Source organism: Sceloporus occidentalis, unplaced genomic scaffold, assembly GCF_023333645.1.
Source record: "Sceloporus occidentalis isolate IW3139 unplaced genomic scaffold, rSceOcc1.0.p SCAF_5, whole genome shotgun sequence".
Taxonomy (NCBI): Eukaryota; Metazoa; Chordata; class Lepidosauria; order Squamata; family Phrynosomatidae; genus Sceloporus; species Sceloporus occidentalis.
The window spans coordinates 39384901-39408167 of record NW_028316985.1 but is presented as its reverse complement, the minus strand read 5'-3'; the positions used below and the strand labels follow the sequence as shown (position 1 = coordinate 39408167).

The window sequence follows — 23267 nt, the reverse complement described above, 5'->3', positions numbered from 1 at the left end:
CGTCACTGGGCGCAGCCATCTAAAGGCTGCACCCAGCGACGCAAACCTGGAAGGGGCTCCGAAATGGAGCTCCTTCCGGGGCCACAGAAAGGGCACACTAAGCGCCCTCGCGCGGCCCCACTACATAACAACCGCGCCGCCTCGTTTGGAGGTGGTGCGGTCATGACGTAGTCATAGCGGCAGCCGTGTGGAATGGCCGCTGCCATTTTGTACATGCAGAGCACGTACTAGGGTTGGGGGGGTGCGGAAGCGCCGCCGCTTCCTAACCCTAGTACGTACTTAGCACGTACTTTAAGGCCCATCTGTAACGGGCCATCATAACATAACTTCTCTGGAGTATATATTATGATCATACATCTATGCCAGGATACCCTTGGACAATTTGCATGCCTCATTTGAGAAGGCCCTAAAGCTGTCTTATAGTACAGTGACAATGCAAAGGATCCCTAATAGACAACTAAATCTGCACTTGAATAAATCTGCATCTGGTTGAAGAAGGTCTTGTCTCCATGCCTTCAGTTTAGTTGTACAGAATTTCAACCTAATGCTATGATTATAATATAGAACAACAGGATAACTGTTACACTCCTTTTTAAAAAACAAAACCTTTATTTTCTTTTTTCATAGCTGCAGTCACATATATACCAATCTGCACATTCCAGCTACTCTACTCCCGATCCTAACCTCTTCACCCCACAATGGAATAGCAATAGTATGTACATTTCTATACCACTTAATAGTGAACTCCGCATTCTCTAGGCAGTTTACAATCTGTAAGCCAATTCTCCCCAACAAGCTAGGTACTCATTTTACCAACCTGTGAAAGGATGAAAGGCTGAGTCAATCTTGGAGCCCTGGGATCAAACTCACAACATTGTGGCTGCAGTATTGGCATTTAACTATTGCAACAGAACTCCTTCTATCTCCTACCTAAATGAATTCTTGGGGCCCACTTTCCCTTCATCTGTCAGTAGCTAGTTCAGTAGCCAGTCATAGCTTCTCTTACAGGGAAAACAATATCCAGGAAGACCCCAGTAAGTCACTTTCCAATCTGGTGGGATATACCTTACATCTGTTAAACCTGCTTAACCCAGACAACAGATGAACATGAGCTTATATAATGAGCACATCTAGAAGAGAGAAGATTGGCTTTATCTCTTTCCATGACTCCATGAGGTTACAGTCTCCCAATGGAGATAACCAAGGCCAAGTATCCAGTTGCTGGAGCTACTTCTGCTTTTGCCTCTCTTAAAGATGTGCCATTCATAGAGAAACCCTGTAGTTCAGTGGTTCCCAACCTTTTGCATCCCCCACATGCCTAGAAAATGTGTGATTAATGTTCACACCCCTTACAAAAGTAATATATTTGAAGATGAAGAGATCTAATTTCTAATACTTGGGTGAACAAACTGAACTTTAAAAAGTAATTCAGTGCATAAAATGCAAATCTAAATTCAGCAATTGGATTTTATTTTTTTTAATATATAATCTTTATTGAATATTTTGAACATTAAGAAAGATACACATTTACAATTAAATTTTAATTTATTCAAGAAAAGAAATGAATGGTGGCTCATCACTCAAGGACACAAGCCACTCTTTGTCGTACTCCCTGCGATTCCATTTTGAAGCACTTGGGCACCTATGGGGACCGCAAGGTAAGAATCCCTGCTCTAGCGCCTTCATCTTTCAGCTACGCAACCCTGATTTTTAATTTAAAAAAAAACTTTCCGTGCATGTCAGCAAGAAATATTAAATCTAGCGATCATCCTGAGATACTATTTTTCTATTTGTAAGGAGATTTTATCCTGCAGAATAGCATTCAAAAGTGCAATTTCTCCCATGTGCAGCATAGAATAGTACAGCCAAGGAAAAGCTTTACCACTTGATATTCTGGAATGCATAAATGAATTCTGTAAGTTGTCAGTGGAGATAAGCCAACTGTTTTGGTTATGAGCTAGTCACTTCATTAATTGGAAACAGATATAGCAAAAGTAATCATTATATATGTTATGCAGGCAATTGCTAAAAAGACCAAACAATCATTGTTAACTATATTCAAAACACTGGTGAGTAGAGGTTATTTATCATAATGCATATGTAGATTCTAGTCCACTTCGAATGCTTTTTCTAAAATACTGAAATATCATTCTAACTAGCCTATGTGCATACAAGAGTAACAGAGGATTACAGGAATAGAGGATCGACTATAATGTTTAGCTTCAGTTTAGATAAATGCAAAGTATTCTACAAATGAATCTGGAATGGCATAACAAAGAATGAAGGAGAACTACTTGTATCTAAGTAGACTGTGGGTACAAGGTTTAATGGATCCTAGGCCACGAACCAACTTCATTCTACAGTCCCTCTAATTGTGATACATCATGTAGTATATCTTACATAGTTATCTCAATCTTAGTTTACTGTAACTACCACAGCTCTGTTCCATGGAATATTGAGATTTATAGTTTTATCAGGTATTTTCCTCCCAGAGAGCTCCAGTGCTGTAGTTTGGGGAGTGGACTAGAACTCTCCAACAGAGTTCTGCAAAACTACAAATCCTAGCGTTCCATAGGATGAGACAATGATAGATAAAGCCATATCAAACTGCAGTGCCTTTGTTGTGCATGATCCAGATAATTTTGGTTGATATCTATGAAATATGGGTGTTCAGTCCTTTTAGCTACATTATCTTTCATCCCATCCAGTTTGGTAATTCTCTGAAAACACAGTTTTAAAATTCTCATCTATACAGCAGATTCAGTGCTGAAAACACTGCTGTAAAGAATCTATGTATATATCCCAAGTGTGGCATTTATGAAGACACTCTGAGTTATTTCTTTTCAAAATCATCATTAAATGTCTTCAAAATTCCCTACAAAAAAGGGTTAGGCTAAAATTATTCAAATTTTTGTTTCTCTTAACAACATGTTTAAATATTTTGCAAGAAAACCAATTTTATTAATATTACTTCCTGAGTTCTGTAAATTTCAGTGCTTAATCATGTAATTTTTCATGGGTTCTTCCATTCAGACACTTCAGATTTGATCATCTTTGTTTTTTAACATTAAAATAAGGCAAAACAAACAAAGCAACTATCTTTTCATGGATTGTGAGGATGGAGGATGGCAAGGAATTCCATGAATGATGTGTGCTTGCTACTTTCTCTATTTGGCAGTTGCAGTTTCAGCATTTCAAATTACATATATTCTTTTTAATACATTTATTATTATTATTATTATTATTATTATTACATTTCAAATCAATTCTTCATTCTACACTTCTTGGTTGTACAGATCATTTGTTCATTTAATTCTTTAATGAACTAATTCTGAGAGTTATTGCCAACACCAGATATTTTAAGGCACCTTCATGCAGACCTGCTGAGCAGTATTCAAACAGGGAAAAGCCATAGAAGATAAGCATGTAGCAGTGAATTATTCACTACACATGCATCCTAAAAGTATTTCACCCAGGTAAATAGACAAAAAGTATGGAGTCAAGTACATAGGTGCAATTCTGCATGCCCAATATTTCATTAAAATCTTTTCGGGTAGGACTGTAAATGACAGAAATCATAGCAACTCAGTACAAGGTATGTTTTGCCAAGCACAGGATGGTACTTGTTGCAACATCCTTTTTTCATATATACAAATAATCAGGACTTTAATCTTTCAGTGAAAATCTAGCCATATACTAATTTCATCAATGACATTTCCATGTTAGATGGGTAGACTATTTCTAACTTTCAATCCCATGGTCTGGACTGGGACAAGCTATAATTTACCTTATCTGCCATGATCATGGAAGAGCCTCCATGGATTCCTAGAATGGGTGTGAGGGTCTGGGCAGAAATGAAGTCCAGGATCTGTGCAATGGCTTCCTGGTCCGTATCATCAGCAAACACCACACCTTGAACCCTCCGGTCAGACATAATATCACAGATGCGAGTGATGATGCTCTTGGGATCTGTCTCATTCATGGCCACCAGTTCCACACGAGGCACGAGAGAGAGGTGGTGGAAGTCATCTTTCTTGTGGGCATCTGTGATAGCTACTTCGTCAGATGTGCCCACCAAGATGACAGCAATGCCAATGCTGGGGTGGTTCTTTTGGGCCCAGACCCCACCACCTGTTGTTGCTAAGACTGCCAGCATAAGCCAGAACTTTGAAGAGTAGCACTCTGCTCTGGGCCTCATCTTCAGCTCTTGCACTCCCTGAAAATACAAAAATTGAAAGAATTCAGCAATATATACAAGTAAAGCAACAGGCCAAGATGATGCTTCATTAATCAAAGTACCCAATAATTAATCCTGCTTCAGAACATGACTTTGGTAATATAAACTTAAAAGACTGTTGGTCCATGTAGCCCAGCACTGTCTACTTTGACTGGGAGGGACTTTACATGACTTCTAAAAGGGACCAATTCTCAGTACGTTACCTGAGCTTTTTGAAATAGGAAATGTCAGGAAATGAACCCAGGACATTCCACACAATGTACATGTTTTACCAATCTCCCCTCTAATCTGGTATTTAATTTTTAACTGAAGTTCATTAATTTTACTTGTTTCTTCAAAATTAGGGGTGGGGGTTGCTCTACCTTGAAGCTTAATATGATCAGGAAAGGAGGATTAAATGTCAACTGTCAGAAAGGAGATATTTAAACATGTAGTAATTATCTAATTATATTATTATAATTATGTTGTAATCACTACTGTGTTTTTTATCTCGTTATCACAGTAATAACACAACAAAAAGCAAGTCTGTAGTTGGGGGATTCTGAGAGTTTTTAAAAAAAACTTTCCCAAGCTATGACATTCCTCTGATATGTTAAAGATCAACACTTACAGAAAACTATAGCCCACGAAGGCCTGTGGTTTTATATATTTGTTAGTTTTTAAGATGACATTGAACTCTTTCTTATTTCCCATGCAACAGGCAAAAACATTTGTTGTTCTTTATAAGTATTCAATAATGATGAATCATCACTATCTTCTGGAGTCTATTTGAAATGAGTGTCTTTAGACTTTTACACAGCCACCATCAGCCCACTAGTAATATTGGGTTATATTAACCCACCATCAACCACTCTAGTAATATTGGGTTATAATCCCATCTTCCCAAAGAAGACAGGAGTTGTCATCCAACTGTTCTGGAGGACATCAGGTTGACGGAAACTGGTCTCATAGATTATTCCTGAGCATGTGCCCACTTTACGCGCTTTTTATAAAAGACAGAAGATTGGTAGCCTTTGTTAAAGTTCTGTGTCAGTCCCTGAAAATATTTCCTGAAAAGAATCTATAAACAGGATGTAAGAAGGGGCATTCTTTTCCCATCAGTTTGTCCAGGTCAGACTATAGCATTTGTGTTTTACTTGAATTTATATGACAATAATGTATTCCTCATAAATGCAAGTCCAATGTCAAGAACTGGTGATGATAATCTTTTTTTTACTAATACTAATGTTATGTGTAGGGACATCAGCAATCAACAGACTTCATAGCTAGCTAGGAATTTTTCTTCCTAGAATTTTTTACTGATTATATTTGTTCCTAAAACAGAAAGCTGGTAATCTTTGATGAAGTTCTGAGTCAATCCTTGAAAATGCTGGCTTCTTTTTCTAAGACTATAGTGAAGAAGACCTATGAGATCATCAGTGCCACCTTGCTAGTGCCAGATTACTCCCTACAGGATACTTTAGTGTGCCTTGTTTTAATAACATTGAGCTCTTTTCATCTGCAAAGCATTTCACAAGCAGCAACTAATTAATCCTCTCAGCACCTCGGTAAGGTACATGTCACTATCACTGTCTTCCCAGTCTGAAAATCATAGCAGTGAGGTTTGCTCTGTAAACCAAGGGCAAAAACGAAATATTTAGATATCTAGTCTTGTGCTTAAACAGTATTACTCTCATTTACTTTAAACAACTAAAATAACTTTAGTACACCTTTCAAATCCATGATCCGACTAGTCTCTCACTTTATGCAGTGTGATCAATAAACCATCCCAAGTGCTAGGATTTCCAAGAGATTACACTAAACTCACTTTTGACCTTCTTTTGTGTCAGATATTTCCTTAAAAAACCTCTCAAGTCAAGATGTAAAATGTTTTGTTTTTATTACAGTTGGCCCTCTATATCCACTGGGGTTGTTTTTTTAATCCATGGAATCAACCATCTGTGGCTTAAAAATATTCAAAGATAATATAAGTTCCAAAAGCAAACTTTGATTTTGCCATTTTATTTAAGGGATACCATTTTACTATGCCATTGTATTTAATGGGACTTAAGCATCCACAGTTTTTGGTATCCACGGGGGCTCCTGGAACCAAATCCAAGCGGATACCATGGGCCCACTATATTTAGTCCCTTATCCTTACCATTACATCCTAGATAAATACATTATCATTAGCCACAGTAACAAATCATCAGATATACTGATGATAATCTCGAGTGAAGTAATTACCAAAGCCAAGATCTTAGAGAGTGAATAGCCTAACATGGTTTTTATGTTGCACTTTCTCTTAACAGAACCAAAAGAAAAAATCATCATACTGGCTCATTACCCCACTGTCTATGGAATGATTTTAACTACCATTTATATTAGCATGATTTCATTAAAGACTGCTATTGCTCCAATGGAATTGAAATCACACATATGATCCATTGCTTTCAATTTGTTGTTCTCTGCACCATCAGAATACACACACTGTCCTACTACTCAGAGCCAAAAACAAATTAAAATATAATTACAGTCTATAAAGTGACCTAAGTACCCTTCAAGACTTAAATGAGCAAGGCTGTATCTGCCCTGGAGATATAATGTAGTTTGACAAGTCTTTAACTGTCATGTCTCAATGCTATGGAATCCTGGGATTTGTAGTTTGTTGTGCCCCAGAGCTTTATAACAGGGAAAGATGAATCTCTCACAAAACTACAAATCCCAGAATTCCATAGCATTGAGGCATGGAAATTTAAGTGGTGCCAAACTTTATTTCTGCACTGCAGATGCAGCCTAAGAGATGCTCAATGGTTTTTGCTGCTCTGACCAAGGAGGAAGAGAATTTGACAGAATGAATTCCTAACTTCTTTGTAAGACTTGTTGCCTTCCAATTTCAAGTCAGTAAATTAGATTCTTTTACAAAGAAAAGGCAGCCCTCACTGTTGTGACAGCTTAATGCACTCTTAACAGGCTTTTTTTGCATAGTTTAATGGCATCTCTTTGTTATTCTCCTGTACCTCCCAGACCATTTTAATGTATTACACTTTGCTACTCATCCACCAGTAGCAATCTCTACAACATAGCTCTGCTAAAATATTCTGTAAAAAAGAAATATAATTTTTTCCAATCCAAAATTGTATAGACCTATATGACAGTATTGGGAGACATGAAAGGAAATTCTTGTAAAGGAAATTCAATGACTTTCCCAAATACAAGACATATTCTATTCTAGTACATGAAACAAAGTTTAAAAACAACTCCTTGCAAATTACTAGTTACTTGTAATTTCTTCCTTGTCACAATAACAAACGCATCGCTAAATTACATTATGATATAATGTAATAAGGGGTAACTTCATTCCTTATGTGAAGTAACTTTATTGTGTTTTAAGAATTGCATTTCTCATTGCAGGCTGTGTGTGGTCTGAAGTGCTTAGGTAAGTGTTATACCACAGGCCAGCAGCTTGTAGCATTCTATAATATGCTGACCTTTTTAAAAAAATAATAATTAAAAAGCAACTATTTTATTTAAATTTAAATTGGAAAAAAGCAGACTTGTTATTTTAAATCCCTCGTGGGAAGACAGAACAAGGTCTTCTCAATGGCTGCCATCAGGCTCTGGAACCTCCTTCCCAAACAGGTAGGACTGGCACACTCCCTATTCTCCTCCCAGAAAGAGCTGATGACTTTTCTATTTTAACAGCTATTGAGGATTTTCAATCTGTCATTTTTGCTTTGCTAATGTACTGTTTGTAAAATTCCATTTTAGCATTATTGTGTGTGCATTTTATTTGTAAATTTTTATTTGTAAATGAAGGTATTTTTAATTTGTAAATGAAGGTATTTTTTTTCTAAATATTTAAGATTAATTTAAAGAATCAATATATGCATTCATAAAACAACACCAGCAGCAACAATAACAGTGAATCTGTGCTAGAGTTTGGACACATCGTGATAACCCTAATTCCCTGTGATAAATCATATGAAAGAGGAACATCAAGCCAATCTATAGCTGCAAAGATGGCATTACAGTTTCATTCTTTCCAAAAACATTAGATTTTCTATGGTACAAAATTAGAAAAAGTACAGAAGAACTACTATGTGATCCCTTGTAAGAAGTGAGTGATGTAGCATTACCTTGTTCATCAAAAGTGGAGACAGGAAGAAACAAGGTTCTATGTGCCTTTGTAGATTCCTTTGTGTACGGACACTGCATCCATGTGAGAAAGTACTTACTCAGCATGAATGCAAATAAAACTTAGTACGATGGATTTATATGTGTAGAAATGGATATGTGTCTCTTTTAAAAACAAAAATAAATGGAAATAGTATTCTGATTCTTTTGCTGCTACAAGAAACAAGCTGAAAAAGCAAAATGGAAAGCAGATTCTCAGCATTGCTTATAAATCATACGATTTATTTATATATGTAAATTTGGTTTGTGCATCTGTTTGAATAACCATTTCTCTTCTTCAAAGACACCTCTATTCACACAGAAACAATGTTACCAATTTCTGAAGAATATTTATTATTCTCTGTTCCTTTCCTATAAAATCATATCCTTGCCACTCTTAAGATTCAGCTTCCTGTGTGATAGAAGGCAACCTGGTTTAATATGCAGTGAAATATTCCAAAATGACTTTGAACTTATGTCACAGGAAGAAATTTAAAATAACTTCTTCATAACTTCTTCAATTGAACCTGCAGGGGAAATTCAGATGAGTAGAATTACTGAGGCTGGAATGTAGCCAGGACAGCAGAACTAACAAACCAAAATGCCACAAGAACTTTATTTGACACTATACTCGCTTAAAGGTTATTTCTAAAGGAAATACCAATAAAATGGAAAGAACATCTTAATCGACATCTTACTAATTACATGTAGTATTTTTGGAAACACATTTCCAAACTAATGGAGTTCTCGATCCTGGATACCACACTAGACCCTGGATCCTGTACCAGACCATCTGTTCCAGCGGAAATTGTTGTTCTCTTAAACATATGGTGACATAGTTAACTGGATATGGTATTTCAACATAATAGCTATGATCTTGAAAGACTAGATACAAGTATACAAGACATTAATCGTTGGATATTATGATTGAGTGTTCCCCTCTAACCTTGTATGTGCTATGAAAGGAGAGTGTTAGAATGGGTAAAACTAGCTGGGCAAAGTTAGTCTGGCAGATTCCTTACTACTATGGAGATTATATGAGCACTGGCTATCTTTAAAAATAGATAGGTCTACCTTTTTACACTTAGACACACAGACACGAGTAATAATGTATTATTACTTGTTGCATTACAAGTTCTGCTACTGACTACTTTTTAATGAAAAGTAAAGTTTTAATAAAAACATGACATCAAAGTTGAAAAAAATCACTCAGAATTATTGTATAATGGTTTTAAAATACTCTTAGAGTAACTACGGCGGGATACAGACAGGCAGGGGAAGACGTCTTGGAGGTGTATTCTGCTGAATATGGAGCCTCCAGACTGCCCGTCCCGGGGGCGTGGCTCAGGTCATGGGGCTTCCACATGGGGGGCAGTGAAGACGCCTCACCTGGGGCTGTTTCTGACCCGCAGTTTCCAAACCGCCACCTCGGAGGACGCTGCAAAGAGAGAGGCAGCTTCTGCACGGGCGGCCAAAAACGGGGCTTTTTTTTCTTTTGCCGGCTGGCGGATGCGCAGCTGCGCAGCTGCAGCGCTCAGCAGCGGCGGCAGAAAGCTTATGTGCATATTTAAAGCTCCCAAGCCCCTTTAAAACCTTTTCCCCCACCCTGCCCAAGAACAATAGTGGTCTCCTGCCAGCTGGTGATCAGCTGGTGTTGGCATCCTTGTCCGCTTGCACGTTGCCAATGTCACCAGCATCATGGATGCCTCCTCTCCTTTGGTCCCCGCGCTCTTGCTGAATCTGCAATGCACAGCCACAGCTGTCGCCGCTGCCACCGCTGTCCCCCTGCCATCCCCCATCACCTCCCTTGTACTTATGTAAATATTTACAGTTTTAGGGGTTTTTATTGTTAGGTGAAAATGGCACAGGAATGTGTGTAGGGGCTCACTTTAAATTCCAAACTTTCCCCGATTCTAGCAGCGCATGCGTACATGTTGCTCTAGGGTTAGGGTTAGGGTTAGGGTTACGAGTCTTAAAATGTGCTGCAGCTGTGCTGCAGCTTCCACACCTGCATGGCAGCTGACGCTGCAATTAAAGCCTGACTGCAAACTGCGCTTGTTCCAGGACCCCGACTCATTATGTGACGCAGGAGACACGGAGCTTTTAAATGGGCAACTTAAATTAGCAGTGTAACAATTCTGGCGTACCGGTGCAGCAGCTTACAGACGGAGCTGCGCAGCTGCGCATCATACAGAAAAGAAGCGGGGAAAAGTAGCACCTTTTTAATGCCGCTTCTTCCCGCTTGGGGCGTGCGGTCGGCGTGTTCATGGTGGCATTCAGGTAAGGGCCGTCTGAAGGCTCTACCTTCATGACGTCATGAACACACCCCTTTTTGCCCGTCTGTATCCCGCCTACATTTCTTATAAGTTGCTACTTCAGGCACTGTTTGGAAGATATGATGCAAAACATTGGTTGATTTTGGAAACAGCTCTGCCATCCTCCTTTGTTGTTCCATTCTGTGCTATATTCTGTTATCATTTTCCTTTCTCAAGCTGTTTCACCCTTTACTCATCTAGCCCACATGTCAAAAAATCATATTGTACTGTCATCTTCTCCTTCATTTACTGTCCCAGTCACGATCAGCCTAACCATCAAAACCCACTGCAATGTACAGTGTAATATTTAATTTAGTGAGAATATTTTATTTTTCTGTGAAATACCATGTTCACTTTGAGCACTTTTAAATGAAACTAATAATAACAAAGAATAACAGTATGCTCAGTCATTGAAGAGCCTGGACAGTAAAGGCTACTGACATCTATAAGCAAGTAAGCAAACCTGACACACAGTGTTGCAAGGGCAAGATCCCCTCAGAGCAAGAATTTAAATGATTCATTCTAGAGAACTAGGGAGCATTCTCCCACAAGCTGTTCCTCACTTTTATAAAGAAGCTGATACAATTTAGCTAATTTTAGCTGCTGCTGCTGCTGCTGCTGCTGCTGTTAATACTCCTTCTTCTCTCCCTTTCTTTTGCTTCTCACTGTGGTTGAAAGCCTGGCAAATATCCACACATCTCAAAGGAGCCATCATTCAAGAATGTGTCATATGAAATCTTTTATTAGACTGGCTTTATTGGTAGGGTAGCAAGCTTTTGAGACTTGGCTACTTAATGTCCTACTTGTTACCTACAGAGCAGGCTCACAAGAAATACCAACTGAATTATTCTGGATCTAATTTGATTCCCATGAGCTTTCTCTTCTGAATCAGACTGTTGGGCAGGTTGGATGGTTTTAATTTTTTTCCCTTGCTGTATAATCCAATTTGGACTACTCTATATAAGCACACAGTCATTCTGAGTTTGCCAGTCAGATCTGGAATAAAACCTATATTTATTAATCATTTCATTTTATCACTCTCTTTTCACTACGATTACCAAAACATTCAAGGCACAAAAATTTGGCTCAATTTTCAAGTCAGATCAAAAGTGGCCCAAGGTTAGGCAGATTTCTAATCTATGTCTATACTGCTTCTTCCAGTGAGTTCCAAGAGTAAGATATTGGCTTCCTAGTTCAATTGGCTGCACAAGTACAGATCACCTCTTTGGAAACTACCTGACTAGGTGACTGTGATTCAAAACACACTGCAGAAATAATCCAGTTTGAGACTACTTTAACTGCCCTGGCTCAATGCTAGGGAATTCTGATAACTGTAGATTTGTGAGACATTTAGCCTTTTCTGTCAGAGAGCTCTGGTGCCACAATAAACTAGAATCCCCAGGATTCCCTAGCACTGAGCCAGGGCAGTTAAAGCAGTCTCAAACTGGATTATTTCCGCAGTGTGTTTTGGACCTACGATAGCTATTGTACATATATTCAAGTGGTGGACAATATGCACCCACAAACTGCATTAAACCCTCACAACTGTTTTTGTGACACACACACACACACACACACACACACACACATCTTTTCTGCAATTGTTGAATTTGTTGTTCAGCAAATTTCTTTTTTAAAAACTGCACCATGTCACTGGATGTTGGTGGTGCATTGGCAGCAAGTGCCAAACAAACAAATACAAATGAAAGTTTGTATTTGTTTAAAGCAAGACACACAAGGTGATGAAAATGAATTGCTTCGTAAATTGTAGGTAGAATACAATACATCTGAAACAAAACTTTCTCCAAGCATTTTATGCTTAAACTACCGAAGTACAAAATACATATGAAGTGTGCACACTTTCAGAATGTGAGTCACCTATTCATAAATATTCAGAATGCTAAAGACTGCACCGTTTATGCATACATGTACAAATCATTGTGGATGACTGTGGAACTTGAGTACATATAAAGAAATTCTGAAGTGCAGAGTAAAGCTGTAAAGAATATTTACAAATGTTCTCATCCTTCATGAGAAAGTGTGTCTGACAGTCTCATACAACCCATTAGAAAAAGTCAACAACTGTGAGATGCTTTGTGCCTCTGTGTGAGAAAGACGTCTGCACTTTGTTTCAGCAGCAACAGCAATAGAAAAAGTATGTAATGTTTTGCAAAATAGTCCCAACAAGCTTTTTTTTCAAAAATCACTTTTGAAAGTGCAAAAATGCTCCAAATTTTTCCAGAAAACAAAACATTTTTTTAATTTTTTTATTTTCATTCTTGCCTGCTAAAGTAAATTAAGTGAAAATTTACACCTCTAGCACAAAGCTGGTCTATGTAAAAGATAACAAAAGAGAAGGGGTGCAGTGGATTATTTAGCTCTGGTGATAAGAAAATGGCTAAATTAATTTTTAGTCTTCACCCTATAAGGAACATTTATAGATACTTTGAGCTCCATGCAGCATTTGTAGATTAGGATCTATATTGTATTTGTCTGCTGCTGTTAGTTTATATGTTTGACGGATGGGTTTACAAAATTTCTGAATAACTATTTTATATTTTGTTTTATGTTTTGGAAGGGCTTTGTTCTGAATAGTTGCATACAAATGTTGTAATAAATAAGTGGCATGGATAATTTATTGGGAGTGAATGCCATGTGACCATTAAGTAGCTGTTACACAAATGCAGTCTTGTTGCAAACAAACATGACCTAGTCTGTGCTATCCTCATAGCCAGCTCTTGTGAGCCCTAAACAGTGCAATGCCTTTGGCTGTTTACTACACTGAACATTATACCCTCTATAATTCCATATTCATCAGACAGCAACAACTCAAAACTCTGCTAAATTTCATATTATTTCCAGCTTCATATTTTTGCTTCCCTTTGCTGCCCCCTCCCCACATAATGCTAAAGTATATATCCTCTCATGGAGAATTTAACTAGAAACAGAATGAAAACTAATCCCTTCTTTCAAAACTACCCCATGTACATAATTTACACATAGAAAAATAGATGCTTTGGCAGCAGCTTCCAAGGATTTAAAGAGAAGAGCACTGCTTGTATCACAGAAATTATAAATGAAATGCCAACACCTGATAATCTCATTTTTCCCTTGGTCATTTCACAATTGTTCTCCATATAATATTTCCTCAATAGTTGTACAGTTTGAAATGACTCAAGCAGTGAGACTCTTGCCATTGGATTATCCCAAATTTTAATAAATAACTTAGGAACAGTTCTGTGATATTCAACCAATTTTTTCCTGGCTTTCAGATTTATCCTATTATATTAATTTTGTTTCTGTTGCTTAGCCTAAACAATTCCTTCCATCATGAGTTGATTCTGTTCTTTAAAACACCTATCTTTCTCTGTCATACCAAGCCACACAGAGCTATCTTTTTGCCATACCAGAGGTAATTAGTTCACATAACCTTTCCTCAGAAGCTACTTTTGTTTGCTTTGAACGATGAAAAGCCAAAGAGAATTAAGGTAAGTGCCAGCCCATTAAGGACAGGGTTAGCCCTACCTGAGTTATGTGAGCTGGCACATCTAAGCTGACCTGCTGGAGCAAATTGAAAGCACACACAAAAGTCATTAAGTGAGGCAGCAGGTCACTGTGACTCTGCCCAGCACTGGCACAGAAATACCAGGACATACCAGCTTGAAAAGTTGATTCCCAACCCCCCATCTTTTGTCTTATAGGGCCATTCACTGGCCAGGACCTCTGGATAAGTATGAACTATGAAGCAATGTAATTATGTTCCTAACTGCCGGAGATCCAGGAGATAAAAGTCTACCCGAATCTGCAGGTCTCATTTGCAGATGTTACCATTCCATAAATTCTGTAAGTTAAAAGTCAGAACAAGAAATTACAAGAAATAAGAAGCTATACCTGCTCTGTGTGTTTATGTTTTACCTTCTTCCCAGTAATGTATAGTGTAAGAAAATGTGTCATTACTATACCACATTATGGATTTCCTTGTTGCTATCAGTCAGCTATGTAAGATAGGGTAGGTAAATGAACTGTGATTCAAGGAGCTAATGCTACAAATTACATTTGCTGAAGACAAAAGCCAGAAACACAGAGTGGTGGCAACTTTGTACTACTTGCAGCGTCTATTTCTCGTCTAAAAGAGCAAAGAGATGAGAGAGTTGCTTATAGATCTGTGTTTGAGAAGCTAGATGGCACTTGTCCAAACCATGAGACTCTTCACTGTAGTCACCATTGGTTGTATTTATTTTTTATTTTATTTATGTCCAGGATTTATATCCCACCTTTCTCCCACAGTGGGTTTTATAACCAGGAGGAGGAACAACAATGGCTCCCGTGACACTTTAGAAACTACTGTTTCTGTGGCTTACTTTCTATATCCTTTTTTATTATTATTACACTTTAAAGATTAACAAATTTAGTATAGCATGGACTTACATGTGTGAAAGCTTATGCTATAATAAATGTGATAGTCTTCAAAGTGCCCTGAAAACACACATGGAGGAAGCTAACTCTGTGTAACTAGAGGAAGTGTCATATGTGGATCTGACCTTGTTGCATCTGTCTGTAGATTTGGAGCTACTTGGTTGAATTGGAATATTAACTGCTTCTGACAGGAGAAAAGTTAGGCACTATGGTTGAAGGGGTGACCTATAGGTTGTGGCAGTTAATGTCTCCCTTATCAGTGTGGTGGTGAACTTGTTCTGGGTTATTACCCAAACTTTAATGAGCTCTCCAGGCTGCTGAACTCTATGTTTAAAATGGAATGGACACCTTGAATATTTCCTTTAAAGCCTGGACTAAAATCTGGAGTGGCTTCAATATTCCACCAACATGGGAGCCCCACTAGCCACTATTGCTTACAGGGTTAACATTTCTGTAGCTATTTATGACATACCAAATCTTTGTGCACAGGAATGTGGCATGACAACTTAACTAGCTTTACATTTAGTGTCATAGGCAATTACTGACTGCCTTCACAATCATAAGCAAAAGAGACGAACTGTGTTTGCAGACCAAGGGATCCCAGCATTACTAGTGAAAAGACATTATGCAGCTGTTCTGTCTTCACTTCTTAAAGGTTTTCTATAATATGGAACAAGCTGAAAATAACCACGAGAAAACAAATGGAAGACAATGTTATCTGGATCCTTCCCATGGCTAGAATTGGACAGAGATGAGGCAGTGGGATTTGTGTTCTCATTCAGTCATTCTTAATGCATTCCCATTGAGCAATCTCCCTTCTTACCCTAACCTACTTTACAGTAGGAGGATGAGGGAGGAAGATGATCCATACCACCTTGAACTTCTTGGCAGAAGAGGAGGGTAAATGGGATGTAAAAGTAGACTCCAAAAGTCCTTTCAGAAAAGGACTGTGACAGAAAAAGTCCTCATTCAAAGAAAAACATGAGAACTATCACAGAGGCTCAAACAGTAATCAAACTTGGGGAGAGGAGGTGGACTGATGAAGCAAGAAAGGTTGCTTGCTCTACATTGCATCAAAGGATTCCAGCTCCAATCATGCAGAAAAATGGCTAGAGGCAGTTTATCATAGGCTGAGTCAGAGCAGGGAATCTCTCTTTCTCCTCTGCTGAAGGAACTCTGTGTAAGGAGGGGGGTGTAGTATGGAAGCATAGCTTTGAAAAATGTCATATATATCACATGTGATATAAAAATGAGATACATACAGAGAGACAGAGTAATGACCTACAGTGAATGAAAATAGATCCACTAAAAGAATGGGAAGGTAATTACTGTCATTTATGTGAAGAGCCAGCTTGGCTACAAATAGAAATATATTGGCCATGTGTAATGACCAAAAATTTAGTAACTGTATTCTCTGTCACTAAACTGCCTTCCTTACCATCCTGCCCAGTGTTGAGTTGTGTATGACTAGAAAAGGATCAGACCTATCACAACATGAAATGTCTCTGATCTAAATATGCCCCAGTTTTCTCTTGGAAAAGGAGACCATATTATTGGTGGCTTTTTATTATGTCATATAAAGGGAGGAGTCATCCTGCTTCTGACTGTGAGCACTTTAAAATAATTGTAATCTTTCTCAAGATAAGGAAAATAATGATCATACTGTTTTGTTCTGACTCTAGCAGAGGACATGTTGAGATAATAGGCAAGTCCCTCTCTCTCTGTATGAGGGTTATGTCATCATCTGCTTCAGTGAATCTGCACAAGTGCAAGTAGAGTAAAGGAAATGTCATATACATCAAAAGAATATGGGTCTTCAGAATATGTAAAAAAAAATGTCCCAATTTACAACACTAATCATTTTATCCAATAGGTCCATATTTTTGACAAAACAAAGACCTGTATAGCAACAACTCAGCTTCTCACAATCCTGCTAATCTTTTCCCATCTTCTACTCCTTGCTTTCTTCCAGTCTTCTTTGTTTTGCTCCACTCATAATTTCATTTTTCATCTTTTTAGCCTCTTCCCATTGCTCAGTCTCTTAATTATAATTATCAATAATGAGAAAGTTTTCAAGGTGCTAGATACAAATGAATTTCACAATACAGTTAGGCTGTGCACAGGTTGTATCCCTGTGATTATATGGCAAGTCAAGAACGACCCCTGTTTGAAAGGCTTTCTACTGGTGGCAGCTGGAACACACAGCTTCAAGAGTATATGGTAACATTTGTGGACTTCTGTGATTCCTATAATGCAAAGCCATGTGCTGTTTGTAAAGCCATGCCCACAATGCCATAATCACCAATGACTGCAGAACTTTGGAAAAAAGGAGGAGGCAGAATACACCAAGTGGACTTAGCTGAAGATAGATACAATTAGTTAACGCTGCCTTCCTTTATTTATGTTGCCAAACACCCTCACTTTCCCTTTCCTCCAAAGAGAGAAAGCTGTCCTTGCATTTATGATCTCTGCTCCAGTCATATCTTCCATTATTGTACCTACTTTATTCATTCCCTTCTTCCTGCCTTCAAACAAATAAATAAATATAAAACCACCACCACCATCTCTCTGTGTGTGTGTCTCTCTCTCATACACACACCATTTAATTCTTTTCAATTCATGAATGTGAACCTCTTCTATATGGACTACTTCATACTACTATGGATACCTGATTTGTTTTACATGAAAATATGCATATTAGTGTAGTGGTCTGAGTGTTGAGAATGGGACTCTGGGAGACCAGAGTTGTAATCCCCACTGGATGAGCTTGGTCAAAACACACACTCTCAGCCTATGTGGAAAGCCCTAAGACAGGTTGTCATAGGTCAGTGTGGACTTGAAGGCACATTACATGAAATTCTACAAGTGATGTTATAGAAAATGTTCTCCCACCATAAGGTTCCTTCAAGTAACCTGTGAAAATGAAACGTCTCATATAACCCTGCTCATAAAATCTTCCTAAAACCAACTGTAAGGGTTTGTTATTTCTCTATTTGCATTAATCTTTCCTCAGAAGAAAGTAACAATAAGGATTTTTTTAGCACCAAATTGATAATCCCCGGAGTCTCCTGGGGAAATTCACCAAAATCTATTTGTACTTTGTTGTATATTTCAAAAGTAATGTACCCTAATTTTTCTTAGATTTTAATACTCTGGCTGAGACTGTGAGAAAACAGGTATTAGTGATGGGGACTTTGAGCAATACTGACAAGACATGGAAGCAGTAGATGAAGGGAACAGGAGTGAGAGCTTGGGTTGCCATACTATCAAGTTACCCAGACTACACCTGTTTCTAGATATGCTACCTGATTCCTGTTTGGAACATATGGCCAGGATTCCAAACTTTCATTTTTTTTAAAGGGCAAGTTGCTAGTCCTTTTAGTAACAGAGTTAAAGGGCAAAACATTTTCTGAGAAATAAGCTAACCCTTGCCTTTGAGTGTTTAGCCAATGAGTGAAGTCTTACACCTATAACTCACTACTGTGGGACCAGGGACATAGCTAGGATTTTAGGAAAGGGGGGGGGGTGGTCCAGACTAAGTGCCACCATTATAATGGGGCTTGAGTGCGGCTGCACAGCAGCACACACCATTCATTTTTCTAATGGAAGGGGGGGTCCGGACCCCAAGAACCCCCCCTTGGCTACATCCCTGGTGGGACATCATCTCTCAGTTCCAATTGTCAATTCTCTTAGGTTTCTGTTACAGATCTACAGGAAAGGAAAGTCTAGCCAAAAAACTGCTTTGCTTAGCTCCTTCCAAAGATTGTACAGAAAGCAATGAAGCTACTGGAGTGGAGGCATGCAACAAAGGAAAGTAAAAGGTGAAATACAATTATTGCTTCAAGGTTCCATGGAGTCTTATGTACTTTATAATTTGCTTGATGTAGCAATATTATACACCTTTTTAGATGCTCAGGAAAAAATCAAACTTTTTATGAGGGGACATTACAGTTCTCCCACTGCTTGCTGTGGGACAAAAAGAGCCCCCGACACCATTGCTACCTTGCCTCTACCCATCCTGCCTTCCCAACTACAACCCCTGTTACTTCCTCTCACATTTTGCTTTATCTCTTTCTCCTCCTGCACCTTGCATTTCTCCTCCTGCACATGACATTGTTGTAGTAGCAGCATCACTGTGGTCATTTGCCTGCTTACCTGACCTCTGTTTAAAACAGGAATTACAGCTTTGTACAACTTCTGCTTCTTTAGAGAGCAGGCAGACAACAACACATAGTGAAGCAAGGAAGGAAGAAATGAAAAGAAGATGGGGGTGCAGCTCTGGCTACAGAGCAGTGTAGCATGGCACAGAGCAAGATGAGGTATGCTGAGAGGAAAGGACCAAGGGCAAGAGGTGCAGCAGGTGACTTCAAGATGCAAAAAATGATAGGTGCAGCAATACAAGATGAAGGGTAGGAGGTAAAGGAAGGAGGGGGGTGTAATGCCATGGTAAAAGGAATAAGTTAGAAGTAGGCATAAATTGATGGAAAATTCAGAAGGAGCAGTAGTAGCACATGGTGAGGCAAGATGGGAAGTAAATATTGGCAGTGCAAGCAGTGGAATGCAAGAAACCAGTGAGGAGAGTATGGCAAAGATACAATGGAAGGCAAATAAGAGAGAGAAGTGCAGCTGTGGAATAAGGGAGAGAAGAAATATGAAACCATAACATGGGAAAAGAGAAAGGAAAGTAGGGAAGATAAGAGGTGCAGTTGGAAGTGCAAGAAGCAAGACTCGTAAGTACAAGGTAAGAAGTGCAAGCAAAGGAGGTGTGATTTGTAAGTTTGTCCTTATTTTCCTTTGGATTTCCCTCCTTAGTAAGACAGCAGGAACCCTCAGTCATGTCCTGTGATATTTTAATGGTCCCCTACCTTATTAGAAAGGAAAAAAACTGATGGCAAAAAATGCAATAATGATCTGATGAAAATAGTGTTAGAAATGCCTGTGCATGTGAAAATTACACCAGGAATGTACATGGCCACTTTATATGACTCCAGTCATGATATTAATCATGACAACAACCCTGTAAGGTAAATTTTCTGTGAGGCAATGATGATCCAAGGTCACATAGTGAATTTAATAACCAAGCAAGAATTTGAACATAGGTCTCTCTGTTCCAAGTCCAGAAGAGTAGGTACTATTAAAAATGCACCAAGACTGAAGCATAGTAGAAGACAAAGGGGCAAGTATTATCATAAATATTTGCATAATTGGACATGGGTGTCACCAGGGGGTGCAGGAGGTGCAGACCACACCAAGTGACACCCTAAGGTGAAACCACTGGTCACAAACATCTTCCTTTTGGCTGCAGCATTTGCCTTCATCCCTTTAAAATTCTGGAGCTCAGTAGGAGAAATGCTGTGAATGGGATGTGGTTCAGTAGGAGGAGAAAGGAGAAGCCCCAGTTTTTTTAAATAAAATAAAATAAAATGATGTGGCCCAACCCATTGCTCACATCTTTAGGTTCCAGAAACTGAGGTGTTTTAAATTACAATGCATCTGTTCAAGTGACAAAAATGAAGCCCGGTGAAGAATAATGTCTCATAACTTACACAAAGCATCCCAAACAACATGTTCTGATCTTTTAAGAAAACAAAATAGAATAGACCATAGTCTAGCCGTCTCAACTGTAGCATTACTTTTAATCATAGTATGAATAAAACAAAAACTTTCATAAAGAAGCATTGACATTTAGTCCAGCACCTAACAGGTTGTCAAGATAACACCTTTGATTTCATTCAAAAGAATTAACAGTCTTAAGGATATCCTGGGTGGCAAGTACATTCAAGAAGTACAACCATTATATAATACTCTGACAAGTATAATCAGACCTGCAGGACACTATCCCTGTGACTGTTGTGTCTATTGCAGATATACCTCCAAAAATAACATTGTGCCTATGGCAGATATACCACAAGAACCCAAAAAGACATACTTTGCAGCATTTTACCACCTACACAGCAGTTTCATTGTTTATGTTCTATAGCACAAACCAAAAATATTATGTTTGGGAAATAAACAGGACTCTTCAGAAACATGTAAGGCCTCTTACTTTTGCCCCTCAAGAAATATACATAACTGAATCACATCGAGACTACCTCCTCCTCCTCTTCCTCTCTGTTTTAGTAGCATCTCGCATTTAATATTTTCTTTTTTCATGCACTCTACATATTTATTTGGTCAAGCATTTACTTAGTGTTGTGTGTTAGGATGGGCAGCATCTGATTTTGTCCTTGGGATTCTTAATTGTCCATGTTAACACAAGAGCCAGTCAATCAGTGCTAAGGACAACATTTTTCATTCCAAAAAGGGGGGGGGAACTGTCTCCCCTGAGCTTTTCCCTTGTAAGGGAGAAGGATGCATGCCTGTGAGTTTATTTGCACAGCAGGCTTTCTGTTAATATTAAATGCAACTGCCTATATCCTAAGGCAATACATTATATGGAAACAATTTAATTAATTAATTCCCTGGCATCTAGGCTCTCATAACCAAAAGGGCAATAAATATCTACTAGTGAATCTGATACTTCTCTTTTCAAAGGACTTATTCTTGAATATATATTTGGATGTGCCTTTATTTAAAAACTAAGAACATCAACGAAATACACCTTTGAAGAAACTTGCTGAGTTAAGTCCCATTTTTTCCCCTACTTGCATAAAGGCATAATTCTGCAGATTTCTCCAAGGATGTATGTGCCACCAAGATTTTCTTGGAGAGTAAATGCATTAACTTCTCATGGAAGCAAAGTCATGCTCCAAATTCTACATCCAAGATTTCTACCATATATGGAACAAAAATTCAAGATATTCAAGTTGGGTTCAAAAAAGGAAGAGGCACTAAGGATCACACTGCAAACATATGGTTGATAAGAATTCCAAAAGAAAATCACATGTGCTTTATATATTATAGCAGAGTCTTTGATTGTATACCTCATGAAAAGCTATGGAATGTTCTCAAAGAAAGGGTGTTCCACAATATTTTATTGTCTTGATGTATAGCCTTTATTTGGCTACTGTTAGAACAGAACCTGGAGGAACAGAATGGTTTTCATTCTTAAAGGGACTCAGGCAAGGCTGAATCTTATCACCATATTTGTTCAACTTGTACGCCAAAACTATCAGATGCAAAGTGAATTGTACTCGGAGGAAGGTGTGAAAATTGGAGGAAGGAACATCTGTCAGCGCAACTGCTGGGGTCCAACAACCACTGTTATCAACTCAAATGTTTCCCAGACATGGCCTATATTTCAACCTGTCAAGGGGAAATTCCAAATTATCTCTATTTTGAGCATGAGGAGCATATGCCTGGCAGCCAGGTGCCACCACCACCACCTCCAGGATTGAGGCTGTTGTGTGCATGTGCACATAAGAAAGGGTAGATTATGTGAAATGTTGTGACCAGTTGTGTAATTTGAACACAACAGCACAGATGTTGAAAATAGGTCATGTAATGAAAAGTGGGTTAAATATTTTGAGAGTTAAAAAAATGACAAATGCCATTCAGAACTAATTAAAATGGCACATTTTTTTCATTGCCAGGACACAATGCAAATGTTGAAAGGATGTTTTCCTTAATTTCAGCACAATTGGCAAATGAAATGAATAATTTAAATGTAGATTCAGTCAAGGGTTTGCTGCTAGCTAATAAAGTATAATTTTAAGCATTTGTCTTGTTCAGAGTTCTATAACTGTACTGTAAGCCAACAAAGCATTTTAATGAAGATAAGTTCATCAGAAAAAATGGCTGAGTACATAATAAAATCCAATATATGTAATATAGCTGTAAATAAACCATATGGAATGAATTTATATTTATAGAGTGTTTATATTAGTGTTTTTTAAGCTTTTATTTTGTAATGTTGCATATTTTTCTTGACTGTCCTATATTTTGTGATGCCTTGTCCTCTTTCACAGTTATGATACCTGGTCATCCTGTGCTGATACCATGGACTGCCAAAAAGACAAATAAATGGGTCCTAGAACAAATCAAGCCTGAATATCCCTGGAGGCCAGGATGATCAGAGTGCTGTTGTATTGCTGTTGTATTTTGGACACATCATGACTCACTAGAAAGACATGAATGCTAGGTAAGATAGGCAGCAGGAAAAGTGGAAGACTGCATTATAGATAGATGGATTTGATCAAGGAAGC

General features: G+C 38.3%; 1 protein-coding gene across 1 annotated transcript in view; it reads right to left on the bottom strand.

Annotated features, from left to right (window-relative positions):
- GRIN2B (glutamate ionotropic receptor NMDA type subunit 2B) overlaps positions 1–23267 on the bottom strand; it is a 327364-nt gene that overhangs the window by 265376 nt on the left and 38721 nt on the right. Inside the window, exon 2 of the mRNA XM_089523788.1 lies at positions 3788–4216. Within this exon, the coding sequence (XP_089379914.1) occupies positions 3788–4198 (411 nt within the window). The 5' untranslated portion in view covers positions 4199–4216. The remainder of the gene's footprint in view (positions 1–3787; positions 4217–23267) is intronic.